The sequence below is a fragment of the Gymnoscopelus microlampas genome (genome assembly GCF_963454915.1).
Source record: "Gymnoscopelus microlampas genome assembly, chromosome: 20".
In the NCBI taxonomy this organism is placed as follows: domain Eukaryota; kingdom Metazoa; phylum Chordata; class Actinopteri; order Myctophiformes; family Myctophidae; genus Gymnoscopelus; species Gymnoscopelus microlampas.
The window spans coordinates 37,831,516-37,850,801 of record NC_139957.1 but is presented as its reverse complement, the minus strand read 5'-3'; the positions used below and the strand labels follow the sequence as shown (position 1 = coordinate 37,850,801).

General features: G+C 44.7%; 1 protein-coding gene across 4 annotated transcripts in view; it reads left to right on the top strand.

The window, feature by feature from the left end:
* The window catches only part of ralgapa2 (Ral GTPase activating protein catalytic subunit alpha 2), a 252,180-nt gene that overhangs the window by 137,989 nt on the left and 94,905 nt on the right, over positions 1–19,286 (top strand). For all 4 annotated transcript variants that reach the window (XR_014599889.1, XM_084045660.1, XM_084045658.1 and 1 more), the window contains 7 exons: positions 503–613; positions 988–1,056; positions 1,735–1,872; positions 7,811–7,997; positions 13,402–13,821; positions 14,815–15,316; positions 18,723–18,794. Coding sequence is in view for 3 of the 4 variants with exons in the window: in XM_084045660.1 (XP_083901786.1) it covers positions 503–613; positions 988–1,056; positions 1,735–1,872; positions 7,811–7,997; positions 13,402–13,821; positions 14,815–15,316; positions 18,723–18,794 (1,499 nt within the window). In the remaining variant the exon portion in view is untranslated. The remainder of the gene's footprint in view (positions 1–502; positions 614–987; positions 1,057–1,734; positions 1,873–7,810; positions 7,998–13,401; positions 13,822–14,814; positions 15,317–18,722; positions 18,795–19,286) is intronic.

Genomic DNA, 19,286 nt, shown 5'->3' with positions numbered 1-19,286 from the left:
GAGGTCTTCTCTAAAAGCAGGTGCTGAACTCCCAGAGCCTCTTTTTTTGTGTGTTTGTCCATCTCTCGCACTCCCTCACATTGTCTGGCCTTGTTACACGTTGAGAGGCTTTCAGAACCCAAGAAATGGGCAAATTCTATTTCTGCGCAAAGAATTTCAAATCACTTAAGAAATCCTACATTTGAAAGAAAATTGTCAACAACTCAAAATCCTTTTCTGGCAATGAGAGTCCCCCAGAGGAGGAAAAAAAAAGAAATGAGGCCAGGATTGAAGTGGAAACAAAATTATGCTTATTATGCGCACGGCGAGTGAGCAGAGCCGCGGTAAAAAACGAAGTGAACAAAATTCTGATGTTCTTAGCAGGCTGTAAGGAGTTCATAGGGCGTGAAAGTAGCACTCATCCATTTCTCCCTTATCATGTTTCTTCTCTCTGTTTTAAGCTGCTGTGTATTGCAGACTGTTGTTCTGAACTATTCCCTCTGTCTCTCTGCTTGGCTTTTAGTTTGGGAACAAGGCCGTGGCCCAGGTGGCCTGTGACCTGTTTCAGCTGCTCATCTCCCACTGGGAACATCTTCAGAGGCTGGAACCCAGCCTGCCCAAGAAGATCATCCAGGTAACACACACACACACACAGTCACACACACACACACACACACACACACACACACACACACACACACACACACTCCCCGTCTCTCTCTCGCCCTCTCTCTCTCGTAGAGAAACACACACACAATCAAATATCCATCATCCCATAAGGCCGTGTGGAGATTCCACCAAACCAATGTAGTGCAATGTGAAACCCTCGTCAACATCCTTCAACAACAACAATGATGAAATGTTGAACACTCATTGACATTTTTTTATAAGCTAGATAGTTGGCTAACTAACTAACAGCCGTTAGTCAAGCTAACAATGTGACCCGACGACGGCTTTGTTAGCTTGAAGACAGCCTCATACTCAGTGTTCTACTTGTTTCACACACAGATCTTTGTCGCCACAATCTCCTTCCTGTTGCCGAGCGCAGAGCACTCGTCCGTGGAAGCAGATAAAAAGGTAAGAGAACGGGAGAACGGTTGAGATCTGAAGCATTGGTTCTCAAAGTGGGGTCCAGGTACCATTTCTATCATTATTCTGTTGTTACCTATGCTGCTGCATTGTCTGAAGGAAGTCAAACCAAAATAACTTTTACTCTTATGTACCTGTACTAGCCTCGCGTGGCCAGACAATATCACACGACACACTGCGTGGATATTAGTCTGGTCCCTCTCAGCGATAGATTATTTTCCATGGGGCGATTACAAAAAGATCCAAACGGACTCTATTGGTTAGACCTAAAACCAATCAGAGCTGTGCTTCCTGCTACGTCACACTCAAGCGCCGGTGCTGAAACAGTAAACAACGAAAGCTAGCCCCACTCGTATTTAGTCTGGTAACCAGATGAAACTATTCTTAACACATCTTTCTTTCCAACAAAAGCTTTAAGGGCAATTGTTTGTTCTTTTAGAAAATAAATATTTTCTAACGCGTTTACTACCGATGCTATGGCGGCGAGAAATGAAATCTCTATTGAGGGGGGCCAGACCTAATCTGCCGAGGGCTAAAGTGCAATGCAATTTTGCAAAGGCAGATTCCTCTGGAACCAGGCTATACCTGTACACAAGATGTAACAATAAAGTACAACCTTGAACCTTGGACTGACTGTGTTGTTGTTCTTCTCTCTCTCTCTCTCAGCTGATCGTGTCCCTGCTGCTGTGTCTGTTAGACTGGTGCATGGCCGTGCCCCTCAGCCTGCTCCTGGAGCCCATCGCCATGCCCGTGGACGAGCCCCCGTCCCACAAGGCCGCCCCGCTGCTGGACTACATCTACAGGGTGGGTCCACCGTCTGACCAAACAGACCTCCTCCTCGTGGCTTTGACCCCGAGCGGCCCCAGGCTTGTCGCTATAATTAGCCTCACCTCCGGGCCGTGACCCCCGTGAATGTGCCATCATTTTGACTGTGTGTTGACTCTAGCTGTGTGTGTGTGTGTGTGTGTGTGTGTGTGTGTGTGTGTGTGTGTGTGTGTGTGTGTGTGTGTGTGTGTGTGTGTGTGTGTGTGTGTGTGTGTGTGTGTGTGTGTGTGTGTGTGTGTGTGTGTGTGTGTGTGTGTGTGTGCGTGCGTGCGTGCGTGCGTGCGTGCGTGCGTGCGTGCGTGCGTGCGTGCGTGCGTGCGTGTGTGACAGTGACATTAACGGCTCATCACTTTGTGGTGTTTTATTTATTATTCGGAGCAGTGGTGTAAAGTAACTAAGTACATTTACTCAAGTACTGTACTTAAGTGATTGATGTATTTAATTTTTCACTTTACTTGATTATTTCCAGTTTTCAGTACTTTTACTTCTACCCCACTACATCTCAGAGGCAAATATAGTACTTTTGCTCCACTACAATTATTTGAAAACTTCAGTTACTAGTTACTTTTCAGATATAAATTATGATATTATGAAACGTACATTATCCACTTTAGGCCTGTTTTACACCTAGGCTATTTGAAAATAGCCGATCTACAAGCTCACAACTCGTCGCGATGCGACGCGTTGTGAGCTTGTAGATCTGCTATTTTCAAACATTTTAGTACTTTTACTTTGGTACTTTAAGTACATTTTGATACCAATTCTTTTGTACTTTTACTCAAGTAAATTTTGAATTCCGGACTTTTACTTGTAACACTTCTACATTGCAGTATTGATACTTTTACTTAAGTAAAACATTCGAGTATACTTTTCCCACTACTGGCCCCTTGGAAACCATGCGAGCGTTACGAACGCACGTCCGCATCCGCTTGAAAACCTTTTTAGTCGTGCGTTTTTTTGTGCCGCGGGTTCGTTTCTGAATGACACCTCCTTTTTTAGCGGTGCCAACCGCTCTACGTTTGACTCTGTCTGCGTGTCCGTCCGTCCGTCCGTCCGTTTGTGTGAGCACGGGATGAGCACGGGATTTTAAACAGCTATAACTCCAGTTTGCAGCATGCCACCAAGTCCACATTTGGTATGTGGACTTAGACCACCAATAGGGACGAGCATGAATTGATGAAGTTATCAAAGAGGGGTCCAGGGACCCCCAGCGCCCGTATGAGCACGGGATGAGCACGGGATTTTAAACAGCTATAAGTCCAGTTTGCAGCATGCCACCAAGTCCACATTTGTTATGTGGACTTAGACCACCAATAGGGACCAGCATGCATTGCTGAAGCCCCGCCCCCTCTGTCTTCCCATTGGCTGGCCTTCAAACAGCCATAACTCAAGTTCGCAGCATGCTACGGAGTACACATTTGGTAAGTGGACTCAGACCACCAATAGGGACGCACTGAAATGAGTTAAGCCCCGCCCCAAAGGCACCGTCTCCTTCACACAGGGTGTGATTTTTTTTTTTTACGATCCGGAGGGAGGGAGGGAGAGAGAGAGAGAGAGAGAGAGAGAGAGAGAGAGAGAGAGAGAGAGAGAGAGAGAGAGAGAGAGAGAGAGAGAGAGAGAGAGAGAGAGAGAGAGAGAGAGAGAGAGAGAGAGAGAGAGAGAGAGAGAGAGAGAGAGAGAGAGAGAGAGAGAGAGAGAGAGAGAGAGAGAGAGAGAGGGAGGAGCGTCCGGGCGTGTAAATGAATGAGGTATTATTCAAGCGGCGCCTGCCTGGGCAGATGCGGTCAACGGCAGACCTTTGTGAGCGTGTCAGCCCAGATAAGAAATGGTCAAATTATTCAAAACAGAACCTTTTGTCCCACTTGATAAGCCCGGTGCTATAAACGCTTGTCCCAGAGATTTGAATTGAATATGTCTTAATATGAGAGAGACTGCAGCTGCTATGAAAGAAAAAGGACAATTAACATGATTGGTTGTCCGGCGGGCGAACAAAAGACTGCGACCCCACTGGTTTTAATTGGAAATAATATATTAGGAGTGTGGGGTTACGAGGTGGGGTCCGTATCGGCACCATATCAATCAATTAAAGCATCTGACTCTTCTTGCCACGGAAACCTTGTTATGTCCAAAACGCCTTACTTTTCAGGAAACATGGAAAAAATTACCTGTGTTTTGAATGTATCCAGATCGGTTATTATTTAGTCACGAGCTCATGTTAATACTTTCCGTCGGTTAAATACTTAACTAAATAAACACAGACGGACTAACCCTTTCATTCAAAAATAGCCGGTTTACATGCTCACAGTGTGTTGCTTTGCGACCCGTTGTGAGCTTGTAGATCGGCTATTTCGACTACTTTTACGAGACATTGTCATACGACGAAGTACGCATTCATTTCCACACCAAAAAAAAAAAGATTCAAAATTGCAATATGAAGCTACTGTACAAGGATTTCTGCCCGACAGCAACCACATGTAATAGTTAACTGTTGTGTTCTTAGAGACATGTTTTAAAGCCTCAGTCATGCTCCGTGGTGTACAGTACGTGTTGCTTTGCTCGCAGAACAATAACAGATCTTCAAGCTAACGAGTATTGTGCGACGGGGGAGTATATAAATGACTCTTTAGAGGATGCTTTATCTCTTTACTTGTTGTAACAACGCCAACAAATCCTTTTCAGGATTGTTTTGAGTTCCTCGGGAGTGTGCATGTGAGGCACGCTACCGTGCACATACATACTCATGAATAAAGCTGATGCACTTTGCATCTTTTGCCATTGAGAGTTGAACTTGAGTGTGTGTGTGTGGGGGGGGGGGGGGGTGCGTGCGTGTGTGTGTGTGTGTGTGTGTGTGTGTGTGTGTGTGTGTGTGTGTGTGTTTGGTGACTAACAGCATGAGGCGGCTCGCTGTAAAAGGCATGATTGCACTGGACCTTATTGGTTGACTGGAGCTCCACTCAAGCGCCTCCATCTGCTCTCTCTCCCTCTGCCTGCCTGAGCAGCCAGCTGCACCCCTCCGCCTCTGTGTGTGTGTGTGTGTGTGTGTGTGTGTGTGTGTGTTGCTATTGCACATGGCTGTATGTGTATGTGCGTTAATACCTATGTGTGTTCTTCTGATGTGTTTTTCTGCACCCGCTTGTGTGTCTCTTGTTTGCTTTTGTCTTTATTATATTCTGTGTGTGTGTGTGTGTGTGTGTGTGTGTGTGTGTGTGTGTGTGTGTGTGTGTGTGTGTGTGTGTGTGTGTGTGTGTGTGTGTGTGTGCATGAGTGAACCCATCCATCCATATGTGAACCACTATCTCTACAGTATGTTTGTTCCATGTCGTATTACCTTTCCGGGAAACTGTTGCTATGTGAGGTACTGGCACTTAGTTGTCAAGCAGAGCCATGGGTGTCCCCCCCACCTCCCCTCTCTCTCTCTCTCCCTCGCTCTCACTCTCCCTTTCACCCCATCTCTCTCTCTCTCTCTCTCTCTCTCTCTCTCTCTCTCTCCATCTCTCTCTCTCTCTCTCTCTCTCTCTCTCTCTCTCTCTCTCTCTCTCTCTCTCTCTCTCTCTCTCTCTCTCTCTCTCTCTCTCTCTCTCTCTCTCTCTCTCTCTCTCTCTCTCTCTCTCTCTCTCTCTCTCTCTCTCTCTCTCTCTCACACCATCTCTCTCTCTCTCTCTCTCTCTCTCTTTGGGGCTTTGGTGCGGCAGCTGTTTGGTTGAGGTCTTTTCAGCATCAAGCTCCTAATCCGTCCCCTGTGCACTCACACAAGCCTGTGTGTGTGTGCACGTTCTCTCATGCACATACTGTCTACTGCATCGCCCCACACAATACTGTTGCAGATGACAGCGAGGGCCAGCCTGCCTGCCGTGTGTGTGTGTGTGTGTGTGTGTGTGTGTGTGTGTGTGTGTGTGTGTGTGTGTGTGTGTGTGTGTGTGTGTGTGTGTGTGTGTGTGTGTGTGTGTGTGTGTGTGTGTGTGTGTGTGTGTGTGTGTGTGTGTGTGTGTGTTGAATGGATGGGATTAGCCTTCCCAATAGCTTTAACCAAATTGTTGTACCCTGAGTTAGAGGCCCCGACAAGACATGTGTTTCTCTCTCTTAAAAAATGTAATAATTACCCCCACTTGTGACTCGCTGTGTCGATACCTTACCTCCAAACGGACCATTCTGTACACACAGGTGTGTGTGTGTGTGTTTGCGCGCGTGCCCGCACATGTTTGCGGTGGGAGCCGGGCGCGGGGAGGATAAAGTCTTAATTAAATCAAACAGAGAAAACCTGTCCAATGGCTGTAATCAACTGCCCCAGTGAGTCTTATCGAGGCCTGCCAACCGATGCTGCGCCATCTGTTATGTAGATCAATACACTTGCATATCACAGGAGAAACGGATTAGTAGCAATAAAGACCCTCCTCTCTCTCTCTCTATCTCCGTCCGTCCGTCCGTCCGTCTGTCTGTCCATCCATCCATCCATCCATCCGTTCATCCATCGGCTTGTGATGGTGGCATATGTCGTTGCTGTCGTTTTTTTCGTAAATCGATGCCCTACTTGCTCGTACTACAGTGTCACACAAAAGTATCAGATCCACAAGCTCGAAATGCGGCACAAAACACGTTTCAAGCTTATAGATCTGTTAACTTTCCAATTTGAATTTGTCCGCGGACCACCATATGAAAATGTTTTGTGCCAGGGACCGCCCAGAAGCAAAGATTTGAGTTAAAAATGTTTGCTTTAAAAATATATATATTCAAAGATATGCACACGTTTTCAAGATTTTTCAAAAATAGCAGATCTACAAAGCTCATAGCGCGGCACTCGGTGCTCTCTCAGCTAGGGGGTCCTTGGCCTGAAAACGTTGAAGAACCCCTGCTATATTGTGTGTACTCTTGGCTGGCTGCAACAGGGCCATCATGCCTGAGAGAAGACACTGTTTGCACGACTCTCTGCCAGATCACTGTCATCACGGATAGGGGCCGTGTCACCGCACGATGCCATCACCACCTATCAACAACCATCCCCCCCCTGGGGGGGTGAACAACATGAACCACATAGCAGAGAATCAGATGGCTGCTGGCTAAGCTAGATCATTGGTTTTCAAAGTGTGGTCCGGGGACCCCCACAGGGGTCCTTTGGGGCGGGGATACCAGGGGGTCCCCAACCGAGTGCCGCGCTACAGGCTTTATAGATCAGCTATTTTTGAAAAATCGTGAACATTTGAGGATATATTTTTAAAGCGAACATTTGTCTCAAACTTTTGCTTCTGGGGGTCCCTGGAACAAAATATTTTGAGATGGGGGTCCGCGGCCAAATGCATATAATTTTGGGGGTCTATGAAGCCATCTATGAAAAACGTATGAAAATCTATATTCTGCAACACAGTTGTATACAATGTAGTGGTGGGGGGGGGTCCCTGCTTCATCTCTCTCTCAGCTAAGGGGTCCTCCTTGTGCCTGAAAAACGTTGAAGACCGGTGTCCTACAGCAGTGGGTCTCAAACTTTATCACGTCAAGGACCCCCAAATTGATGAATATTTGGCTGCGGACCCCCATCTGAAAATATGTTGTGCCAGGGACCCCCAGAAGCAAAGATGTGTGTTAAAAAATGTTCACTAATGTTCAAGAGTTTTTGAAAAATAGCAGATCTACAAGCTCATAGCGCGGCACTCGGTGCCGCGCTATGAGCTTGTATATCTGCTATTTTTGAATAGCTAAAGTATAAAAGGATGAAGTGGTTAAAATGATTGTGATGCTATATAAACTGCTTTTGCTGGGGACCCCCTGGTACCCGCCCAAGGACCACTGGTGGTCCCCGGACCACTGGTTGAGAACCACTGTCCTAAAGGATCCCAAGCCTATACACACAACTAAGTATAAATCTATGAATGTGACGGACTTGATCCCATATTTCTCTTTTTTTTCCTCTGTTTTTACCCGCCAGGTTCTGCATTGCTGCGTGTCGGGCTCGAACCTGCACACGCAGCAGAGCCACTACCTCCTCAGCCTGGCCGACCTGTCCACGGACTACGAGCCCTTCCTCATGCTGGGCCAGGTGAAGAGCTCGGAGCCCGCGCCGTCCCACGCCGCCGCCGCCGCCGACTTCGGCAACCTGCTGACGGTGGCAGAGGGTAAGAAGAAGGACTGTGTGATTGATTGATTGATGTACTTTATTTAGTAAGACATGAGAACAGTACACGACAGTACATAACAGTACATGGAAGTACAAATTCACAATACAAGGTCTACTAAACTGGAAGACTCATTAAGCACTAAGCTTGTTTAAGATGAGATCCCCATGCACACAAATCATGATGACATATAAGAGACAGACAGATATACACACTACTATACAGAATGTCATACAATCAGTTTACAGGTTACTGGTATGAAGAGTGAAAAATATGTACAAAAGAAGAAAGAGAGAGGGGGGGGGGTAGGGGGGTAGGTTAGGTTAGGACATGGGGTAGGTTAGGACTTGGACGGGGGCCATTTTTGAATTGCAGCCTCCTGAAGGTGTATCTTTAGGGCAGTTTTGAAAGTGAGTAGGGTTTTACATTCCTTTACTCCTTTTGGTAGGGCATTCCACATTTTTGATGAATAGCATGAGAACGAGTTCATTCCCTTTGTTGAGCCAAATCTGTGTTGAACATGATTTGTGGAGCTGCCTCTGGTGTTATGATCACGGACTTGATTAACATTTTGGAAGTAGCCTTAGAAGTTTGTTTTGGGATGTTATATACAGTGTTGCCAGATTATTATTTTTTGGCGCGAGAAACATATATTAAAACAAGCCCAAAAGAAGCGACTATAATAGGGCCATATGAGCACTTTAAACCTACAGTATATGCCGTTTTGCATGCATATCAATTGTCCATTGTGTGACCTGTAGTGTAGGGGTGTGGTGTAGCGACGTGCGTGTGACGTTCTTTAAAATAGCGTCCCACCACTAACAAAATCACCAATACAACACTTTGTGCATGTAAAACATGTACTGTATGTGTGCATACGTGTGTACATGTATGTACGCGTGCTCGTAAAACATGTACTTTATGTGTGGATACATGTACGTGCATGTAAAACAGCAGCGAGTGTCTGGTGCAGAGCTGTCTGCTTGGTTTATTACCAAATAGCAATGCCTGTTAGTAACAGGCATTGCTATTTGGCCTATTTGGCCTACATATGCATGTATAGGCCTATACATGCATACTGTAACAGGCTGGCAAATGACAGATACTTTACCGGATTGAATGTGTTTAAGCTATAACTAGGCTAAGTTTGAACTTAGTGTGAGGTGGTGCAACTGCCCCCAGAAACATTGAAAAGGGTTCAAAAGAACAAGGAACTGGCTGAGCGCAGGAATTTGATTTTCCACATTACAAGCAGGAATCGTGTGGTGAGAGAAGGTGAGGGGAAAAAGGGTGAAACAAAAACGTATGTTTAATTGAAGCTTCATCTCGTCATCGGGCGCTGAAAAATGCTGAAGCCAGCTCAACCGTTTTTCTTTGCAGCTTTTTGTACAAGTGTCGGGCTTCAGTTTGTGTCTTCCACGTCGCTGGCTTCCATTGTAAATTACTTGTAGTAGCCTGTCGCTTTGTAGCCGCTAAGTGTGAACGCAGCATGACGCATTCGGAGTAAAGCTGCGCACGTGTTGGTTATCTTTAGCATGACTGAGGCAGACCCCGACGACATCTCTCGAAAGCCCCCCCGTTGCATTGACATGCTATCTCAGTATGCCCTTTTCATACAAAGCCAAACCTCATTCATAATCACTAATAGGAGTATTTTCATTTCATGTTTTTTTACTCTTCTTTTTTTTCCAACGGCTTGGCCAGCACACCTCTCTAACCCATTAAGACCTGAAGCCCATTCTACAAATGTCTTCTAAATCCCAACAGTATTCTGAAAAAAACGTATGTTTCTATATCAGTGGTTCTCAAACTTTTTCATGTCAAGGACCCCCAAAATTATATTTTATTGTATTTGGCCGGAGAGCCCCATCTCAAAATATGTTGTTCCAGGGAGCCCCCAGAAGTAAAGATTTGAGTTAGAAATGTTCGCTTTAAAACAATATATATATTGAAAGATTTGCACACATTTTCACGATTTTCAAAAATAGCAGATCTACAAGCTCGTAGCGCGGCACTCGGTGCCGCGCTATGAGCTTGTATATCTGCTATTTTTGAATAGCCAAAGTATAAAATAATGCTTTTTTATCTCAAATCAAAAAGTGACACAGATGCGTTCCAGGTCTTAATGGGCTAAGTAGGCGGCATCTAATCATGAGAGACAACTTTGAAAAGGCCATTGACTCTCCTTACAATGGCGGGAGCGCCGAGACTAGCCGAGTGCTAATGAGAGAACCAACATCCTTTACAGGGCCGCTGAATAGGCCGCTACTCAGCGAGTACGCGTTTATGTAAATGCACAGGTTTTTTACACTCCGAGTGAAAGGCATGCGGTTGCTTTATTCCATAGCGGTGCTGCAGGAAAAAAAAAAAAAAAAAAACAAGATGACGTGCTTTTTGCATTGTGACACTATCAATACCATCATCCTCCATCAAAGTGGGAGAAAGCTCTTTGGAAAAGCAGGCCGAGCTGCATTAGCCCATTAAGACCTGGGACGGCATCTGTGTCACTTTTTGATTTGAGCAAAAACAAAAAGCATTATTTTACACTTTGGGATATTCTAAAATAGCAGATCTACAAGCTCGTAGCGCGGCACCGAGTGCCGCGCTACGAGCTTGTAGATCTGCTATTTTAGAAAAATCGTGAAAATGTGTGCAAATCTTTGAATATATATATATATTCTTTTAAAGCGGACATTAACTCAAATCTTTGCTTCTGGGGGGGACCCTGGAACAAAATATTTTGAGATGGGGGTCCGCGGCCAAATGCATATCATTTTGGGGGTCCTTGACATGAAAAAGTTTGAAAACCACCGATATAAGAAACATACGTTTTTCAGAAAACTGTTAGGATTTAGAAGACATTTTGCAGAATCGGAAACCTCAGGCCTCAGTGGGTTAGAGATGCACTGGTTCTTTGATGTGACTTGATCAATATGATGCAGGGAGGGAGGGGTGGGGGGGGGTGCATATAGCCGGGCCGGTTTCTCTTTGCTTTGCTCTTTTGATAGTGTTTTGTTTGTTTCTACGGAGGCTCTGTGCAGCTGTGTGTCGTATAGCAGCACATCAGTGGTTTTTTTTTTCTTCTTTTCTTTCCAGGCAGAAGCGCACGCTGAAATATCCTCACATTGTTTCAGTGGACACACACACACACACACACACACACACACACACACACACACGTGCACTTTTGAGGGGAGGGTGAAATTACTTCAAAAGTTGAGGACATGAAACGCGGGGAAAGGGAAATGCATTACCTAATGGAACCACAAGGTCACCAAAAAGAACACAAAAAGGCCTCACATTTATATCAAAACCCCATAATGGGTGGTCTCTCTGGGGCCAAGCACTAATGTGAACATTCCACTCTCCCAGTGATGGTTGATTTCCTTTTCCTTCTTTTAATAAGATATTGGATATTGACATTTAATGGAGAGGTTCTCTAAATGGACAGAGTACTTACAGGTTGCATTTCCCCTGGAATCTGTTTTGTGTGTGTGTGTGTGTGTGTGTGTGTGTGTGTGTGTGTGTGTGTGTGTGTGTGTGTGTGTGTGTGTGTGTGTGTGTGTGTGTGTGTGTGTGTGTGTGTGTGTGTGCGTGCATATATATATATATATATATATATATATATATACACATACATACATATACACACACACATATATTGTGTGTGTGTATGGCACTTGGTGCCGCGCTATGAGCTTGTATATCTGCTATTTTTGAATAGCCAAAGAAATCTAAAAATGACACAGATACTTTCCCGGCTAAATTAACACACTAAGTTTGAACTTAGTGTGAGGTGGTGCAACTGGCCCCCTAGTGAGCAACACTCAAACGGCGATTCAGCGACAGCGTAACGAACGGACCACCACGCTTGGTCGTTTTTGTAGCTTTCCTCACTGCTAGTGTGAAAGCAGCGTTTATACTCTCGTACGCCAGATCAACGCTAATGCCTGATTTGTACTTGGTGGTGTGCACGCCAGGCATCTGAGATTCGTTGTGAGTTTGTAAATGGGCTATTTTTAGTACTCGACACCACCACGTAACCAAGTATAAACCACTATTTAGCCTTCGAAATATGTTAGTCCCTCAATGATTTTTCTACAAACTTAGACATGTACCGTTACATGTTTTTCCTTCCGGATTCCGATACCCATAACTTAGCGTATCGGTCAAAACCGAGTACCGAGCCGATAGCAGTGTGTAATTTAAAAAGAGGACGGTGGTTCTCAAAGTGACGTATAGGGACTCTCAGGGTTCCTTGAGGGGGTTCCAAATGGATCCTTACAGGTCTGTAACTCTGAGAGTGTACAAATGGAACCAAATGGACCCTTAGTTCTGGGGATCCTTGGAATTTAAAAAGTTTGAGAACCACTGATCTAGGAATTGTTAAAAAATCCATTAATTATTATTAAAGTGCAGCTACAAGTTAGTAAAATAATAATGTAAATAGTACAGTAAGAGTATAAAACAGTCCTGCAACATCAACTCAAAAATACAAAATAATTGATCACTGTAAATGATGATTATGTGGTATGGGAATGGCATAGGCTGGCAGACTCGCCCACACCGATGGCAGCATTTTAGGCAGTATCGGCAGCTTTTCCGATAGATCGGAACAACTCTACTACAAGGGTCTTCAACAGGGGGTCCGGGACCCCTAGGGGGTCCTCAGAGTTACTACAGGGGGTCCGCCAAATCTTTGTGTGAAATGATTTTTCTTTTCTTTTTTTTATCTTAACCACTTGAACCCTAGAATCCCTTTTTCTGAGGAAAACTTTAACCCCGCAAGACCCGGATATATTTTTACTTGCAAAAGAAATGTTTCAACCTTTCAGATGGTGTTGTAGGAGTACTTTGGAGAGGAAAATATAATGTTTTTAGAAAAAAAAAGTTTTCGTAAGGCTTTATTGAAATGTTGTAATACATCATTGGGTCTAACGGGTAGCAAAATTTCCTATAGGCCATTTTTACTCACTGTCAGAATAACATGGCAAATGTCTATATACTTCACTAAAACAACTTAAGGGTTCATTTATATGGTTATGGTTTATTATTTGGCCTCAGAACAGTATACATTATGAATAATATTTGGCCTCAAAACAGTACATTATGAATAATAACATCAATAAGCCATATTATTTTATTTTATTTTATTTTAGTCGATGTCGGGTCTTGGAGGGTTAAGAGGCTTGGTGTAGAGCGAAAAAAGAGCAGACCAAGTAAACGAAAAAAGTTTCATCTGAAACACAATTTTATACCATATAGAGTAGGGGGTCCCTACTTCATCTCTCACTCAGCTTAGGGGGTCCTTGGCCTGAAAACGTTGTCGAAGACCCCTGCTCTACTACAAACGGATACTAACCTCGCCCCTCCCCCCCTCCCCCCCCCCACAACGCTCTTCCAGAGAAGAAACGGCGCAGCATGGAGCTGATCCCGCTGACGGCGCGCATGGTCATGACCCACCTGGTGAACCACCTGGGCCACCACCCGCTGAGCGGCGGCCCCGCCCTCCTGCACAGCCTGGTGAGCGAGAACCACGACAACCCTCACGTGGAGTCCTCTGAGCTCTCCTCCGAGGTCTTCAAGAGCCCCAACCTGCAGCTGTTCGTGTTCAACGACAGCACGCTGGTCTCCTACCTGCAGATCCCCGCCGAGACCCCCCCGACCCCGCCGGCCGCCGCCGGCGCCGGCCACCAGCCGCCCAAGCCCTCGTCCCAGGTGCGCCTCATCGTCCGCGACATCTCGGGCAAGTACTCGTGGGACGGCGCCGTCCTGTACCGCACCACGCAGGAGGACGACGCCGCGGCGGGGCCGGTCTCCGAAGGTAAGGGCGATGTCACCATTACTAATTTTGAATGTTGACGATTAATTGTCACTCAAATAATTGCGATTAACGATTTAACACATTGAGTGCCAGGGGTGTTTTCAAAAAATGTACGTTGAGTGCCTGGAATTTTAACCATTTTTGAACCTTTTTCAAGTAGTCACAAAACATTTTCAGTGATCACCGTCCTCACGGTGATACCCTCATTACACACATAGAGGTCTCGTACAATCGGGGGAAAAAGATTCGGTAATCCGTTCCATAGTTGCAGCCAGTTGAAAATAGTCGAAAATACATTGTAAAAACAAAAAGTACACAGGAGCCGAGATACAGGCTTTTGAAGTCATAAGTTAACCAGGAAGTGGATTGGAGTCTAAATCTTCGTAAAATGATATATCCTGGTGCTGTGGAGGAAAAAGAAAAAAAAAAACATTTGTTTTCATATTTTTGTCCAAAAAAGGCCATAACCGTTTTTGGCACACCTCGTTTGGATTATGAATAACGGTCCGGACCGTTTTTGGCACTCAATGTGTTAATTGTGTGTTTGGCCATTGAACATATATATATACAATAAAATACAAAATTCTGTTTGCCTTTTAGGCTTCGTAATCAAAAATTGCACACGGCAGATATGACGAATAACTTCAATACACAAAGAAATTATTAACATATTTAATTATGTATTTAAACTTTATGCATGTAAAAATAGCAGAAATAGCTGATCTACAAGCTTACAACGTGTCAGAAAGTGACGCGTTGTAAGCTTGTAGATCTGCTATTTCTGCTATTTCTGCTATTTTAAAATGTGTGAAAATGTTTGTAAGCACGAAGTGACGTGTTGTAAGCTTGTAGATCTGCTATTTCTGCTTTTTTAATATTATGAAATGTTTGAAACATTTTTTACATTAGACGATTATGCAAAAATGATTGCGATTATCTCAAATAATTGCGATCAGAAGATTATGTAATAACTGTGACCATGCCTATCCGAAGGTGACTCCCGGTCCGCCGTCCACAACAACAACAGCCAAAAACAGCAGCAGCAGCCCAGCTCCCCGACCAACAACAAGGGCCCCTCCTCCTCCCTCTCCTCCTCCTCGGACCCCCGCGCCTCCCTGGCGGAGTCGGGCTGCTGCTGCGACGAGGACGAGGAGGAGGACGAGGAGGAGGAGGACGAGGAGGAGGCGGACGTGCTGGACCAGCTGCTGGAGGAGCTGGGTCAGAGCAGCCCCGAGTGTCTGCCCCGGCCCCGCTGCCCCGGGCTCAACCAGCCGGCGCCGCTGCCCTGCGGCATGAGCCCCGAGCAGGAGGCGGCCATCCTGGACGCCATCGGCCGGCAGACGCGGCAGGAGGCGGAGCAGGTGAGGCGGTGGGAGGCGGACGTGAGCGTGCGGGCCGCCGCCCACCGGGAGCCGCCCCGCCACGAGCCCAAGGCGCCGTTCTACTTCTGCAGGCTGCTGCTCAACGACCTGGGCATGAACTCCTGGGACCGCAGGTAAAACGCCACAGTTCCGGAACATGTTGCACTTTTACCTTAGAGCTAGGTATACTCTTAGTCAGGGACGTGCACAGATAGACTCTAGGTGGTGCTAGAGCACCTGCCCTTTGCCCTCTTGACCAGAAGTGCCCTTTTGAAAAAAAAAAAAGTTTTTTTTATTTTCAGTTTACAGCAGGGGTCTTCAACAGGGGGTCCTCAGAGTTACTACAGGGGGTCCGCCAAATCTTTATGTGATATGATTTGTCTTTTTACCATAACCACTCGAAACCTAGCATCCCTTTTCTGAAGAGAACTTTAGCCAACAATAGCAGATCTACAAGCCCACAACGCCTCGCGCTGCGAGGCGTTGTGAGCTTGTAGATCGGCTATTTTTGGCAAAGAGGTATAGGTGTAGAGGGAAAAAAGAGCAGACCAAGTAAACAAAAAAAAGTATAATTTACTTGAGCGCCTGCCCCTCAAAATGTCTGTGCACGCCACTGCTCTTAGTTGCTTGTTTTAGAAGAGAATGCACTTAAGACTTCTGGTGATTAGTAGTTTCCTTGCCTATGTTGAATGCACAATTGTAAGTCGCTTTGGATAAAAGCGTCTGCAAAATGACTGTAATGGAACGGGGGTACGCGTAGGTTTGGGATCCTTCGGGACTTTAGCGGTCCGATTCCCAAACGGTTCCCTTTAACTCAGACTGCCAATGACGAGAATGACGAGATGTTGTGTTTTCAGTGTAGATGGCGCTGTTCGCTAACCTATGAGTCACCATTTGACTCCCAGTGAAGCAAAGAAGCAGCAAATGACGTGAACGCAAAAAAAAACAGCCACATTCACTTCCATGTTAATGGATTTGGAAAAAAACAAGCCTTTTTCTCTGCTTTCTGTAAATTTTTGGCAAAAACAGCCTACATTCAACTGCCAATAACAATGGAATGGATGATAGCGACGGCACGCTTTTTCCTCCCCGATTCTACGAAACTTGGATACATCTTTTAACGTGATCGGGGGATCGATCTTACTGGAGATAAATCTATGATTTTTCAAAGGTCGCTGGCAGTGGCTTACTAAACAACGTTTTATTTCTGGCAGTCAAAGAGTCTTAATTTATATATAGAAAAATATATTTAGATAATTTTGGCCTTCAATATAATTTTGGTTGAACGCAAATTCAATCATAAATATTAGTATTGCATACATATTATTGTAGTGGTTCTAAAAGTGAGCTCCAGGGACCTGGGTTACTTGAGGGGGTTCCAAATAAAAGCAGGGTTTAAAAACAAATTCTGGCCAGTGGTGTAAATATTTGAAAAAAGCTCACAATGCGTCGCGATGCGACGTATTGTGAGCTTGTAGATCTACTATTTTCAAAAGATGTGTATATATTTTGAACTTGTAAAATGGGACTTCTACTCAAGTACATGTTGAATACTGGAGAATTTTACTTGTAACGGAGTATTTCTACATTGCAGTATTTATACTTTTACTTAAGTAAAACATGTGAGTACTTCCTCCATCACTGCAACTGGCAGATTATTGGGACATGGCCTAACACATATTTTCACTTTCACTGGGTTATTTATTTAAATGTTTTGCTTTAAACCCTGGGTACGGTATGATTGAGATCCGGGTCGGGTACTGACGTACCGTCCACTTACAGTTACAGTAGACTGGGAGCCAGAGTTGTGAAAAGTCCTAACTGTTACCATAACGACCCGATCGACGCGCACGCTTTAACCCATTAAGGCCTGAGTCCGATTCAAAAAATGTTTTCTAAATCCTACGTTTTTTGAAAAAAATATAAAAAATATTTTTTTCACGATTTTTCCAAAATAGTAGATCTACAAGCTCATAGCGCGGCACTCGGTGCCGCGCTATGAGCTTGTAGATCTGCTATTTTTGAATAGCCAAATAAATCTAAAGTGACAAAGATGCGTTCCAGGTCGTAATGGATTAAACGTAACCACCAAGGACTGTCGAACTCTCTCAACTCTCTGCAGTCTGTTGATATTATACGTCGGTATATCTATCACTTCCCCCCTTATCCTCAAAGTGACCCAGCTGCTGCCTCGTTACCGGAGCCCCCCCGCGGAGGGGGAGAAAGGGGAAGTCTGTTAGAAGCACGCTGCGGTCTGGAGTCAGTTAATCTCTTCTCGGCGGGGCGAAGGAGCCCAGCTGGGTGAGGTTTTTTTCCACCCAGGTACACGTCGGTCGCGTCACCTGGCTCGCGCCGCCGCCTCCACGTTAAATTAAAAAGCTCACACCTCTTAATGGGGGCCAAGCAGCAACGCGCCGCTTTGCACCTGTGACTCCACTCCACGAGTGGAGTCACAAAGGTGAATTAAAGGCAGTGACGAGTCTGACGTCGCATCATTGTAAACGCTGGAAATTCAAGTAATATGAAAAGCAGTACCTATGTTAACCCATTAAGGCCTGAGGTTCCGATTCTATGAATGTCTTCTAAATCCCAACAGTATTCTGAAAAAACGTATGTTTCTATATCAGTGGTGCTCAAACCTTTTTATGTCAAGGACCCCCCTAAATGATATGTATTTGGCCGCCGACCCCCATCTCAAAATGTTTTGTTGGAGGGACCCCCCAGAAGCAAAGATTAAAGTTACAAATATTCGCTTTAAAATAATATATATATTCAATTTGCACACATTTTCAAGATTTTTCAAAAATAGCAGATCTACAAGCTCGTAGCACGGCACTCGGTGCCGCGCTATGAGCTTGTAGATCCGCTATTTTTGAATAGCCAAAGTGTAAAACAATGCTTTTTTAGCTCAAATCAAAAAGTGACACAGATGCGTTCCAGGTCTTAATAATTAATGAATTAACACTTGGCAATCTCGTAAACAATAAATATATTTTAGAGCGAACATTTTTAACGTAAATATTTACTTCTGGGGGTCCCTGGAACAAAATATTTTGATATTTTGAGATGGTGGGGGTCAGCTGCCAAATGCATATCAATCATGGGGGGTCCTTGACATGAAAACGTTTTTCTGAAAACTGTTAGGATTTAGAAGACATTTTTTTCTTACATGGTTAAAGAAAGAAAAACAAAGCTTTAAATTGAAAACAAGGTTTGCTTATTACAACCACATCTATCTGTCTGTCCGTGTTTGCTTGTCTGTTATGGTGATAGCTGCTGCAGTTTTTAATCTGAGTTCCATCAAACTTTTTTTGAATTAGTTGTGGGATAGGGTCAGAACCTGTCAAGGTCACGCCGAAAGGCATTTCTAGTAGATTTTTCCCTCCACACAGTCTCACTCGTTGACACTTCCCTCGCCACCCTTGCATTGGTACCATCTTGTGTTTTTTTTACCCTGTATTCTGTTATTTGAAATGCGTTAGACGTGTTGTTCTCTGCAGTTGGGATTACATGTCTAAACCCCATCTCGCTGTTTCACAGGAAAAGCTTTCATCTGCTGAAGAAAAACTCCAAACTACTGAGAGAACTGAAGAACCTGGATTCCAGACAGTGGTACGTACGCTGCTCTTCTAGTTGTTAGACGTGTGTAACGACACAGGTGTTTGTAGAGACGTACACAAGACTAGACTAGAGGCCGACCAATTTTGTCCGATCCTGGAGATTCCTTGACCATCCGATTACTGTTTTATTTCATGTTTCATAATAAAAAAAAGTCACCACAAAAAAACACGTAAAGGGATATTTCACTTTAAAACACAAATTGGGTCATTTTATCGTCTACTCAGGCTTTTGGGAGCACCCCGGACAGTTTTTAAGTTGCTTGATTCACTATTTAGATATTTTTGTCTCCGCCAGGAGACTATGTTTTCGTTCTCGTCCTTCCGTGTGTCCACCAAGCTAACATTGGTCAAGCTTCACGTGACACGTGACAATATGTTGAAAGGGTGTGCTTTGATTGGCTAGCGAGACGCATGATGAAATAGAGTCCTATAAATAGTTGTCTTCTAAAGACTATGTATGTCTTTGGAAGTGAGGTAAGACACA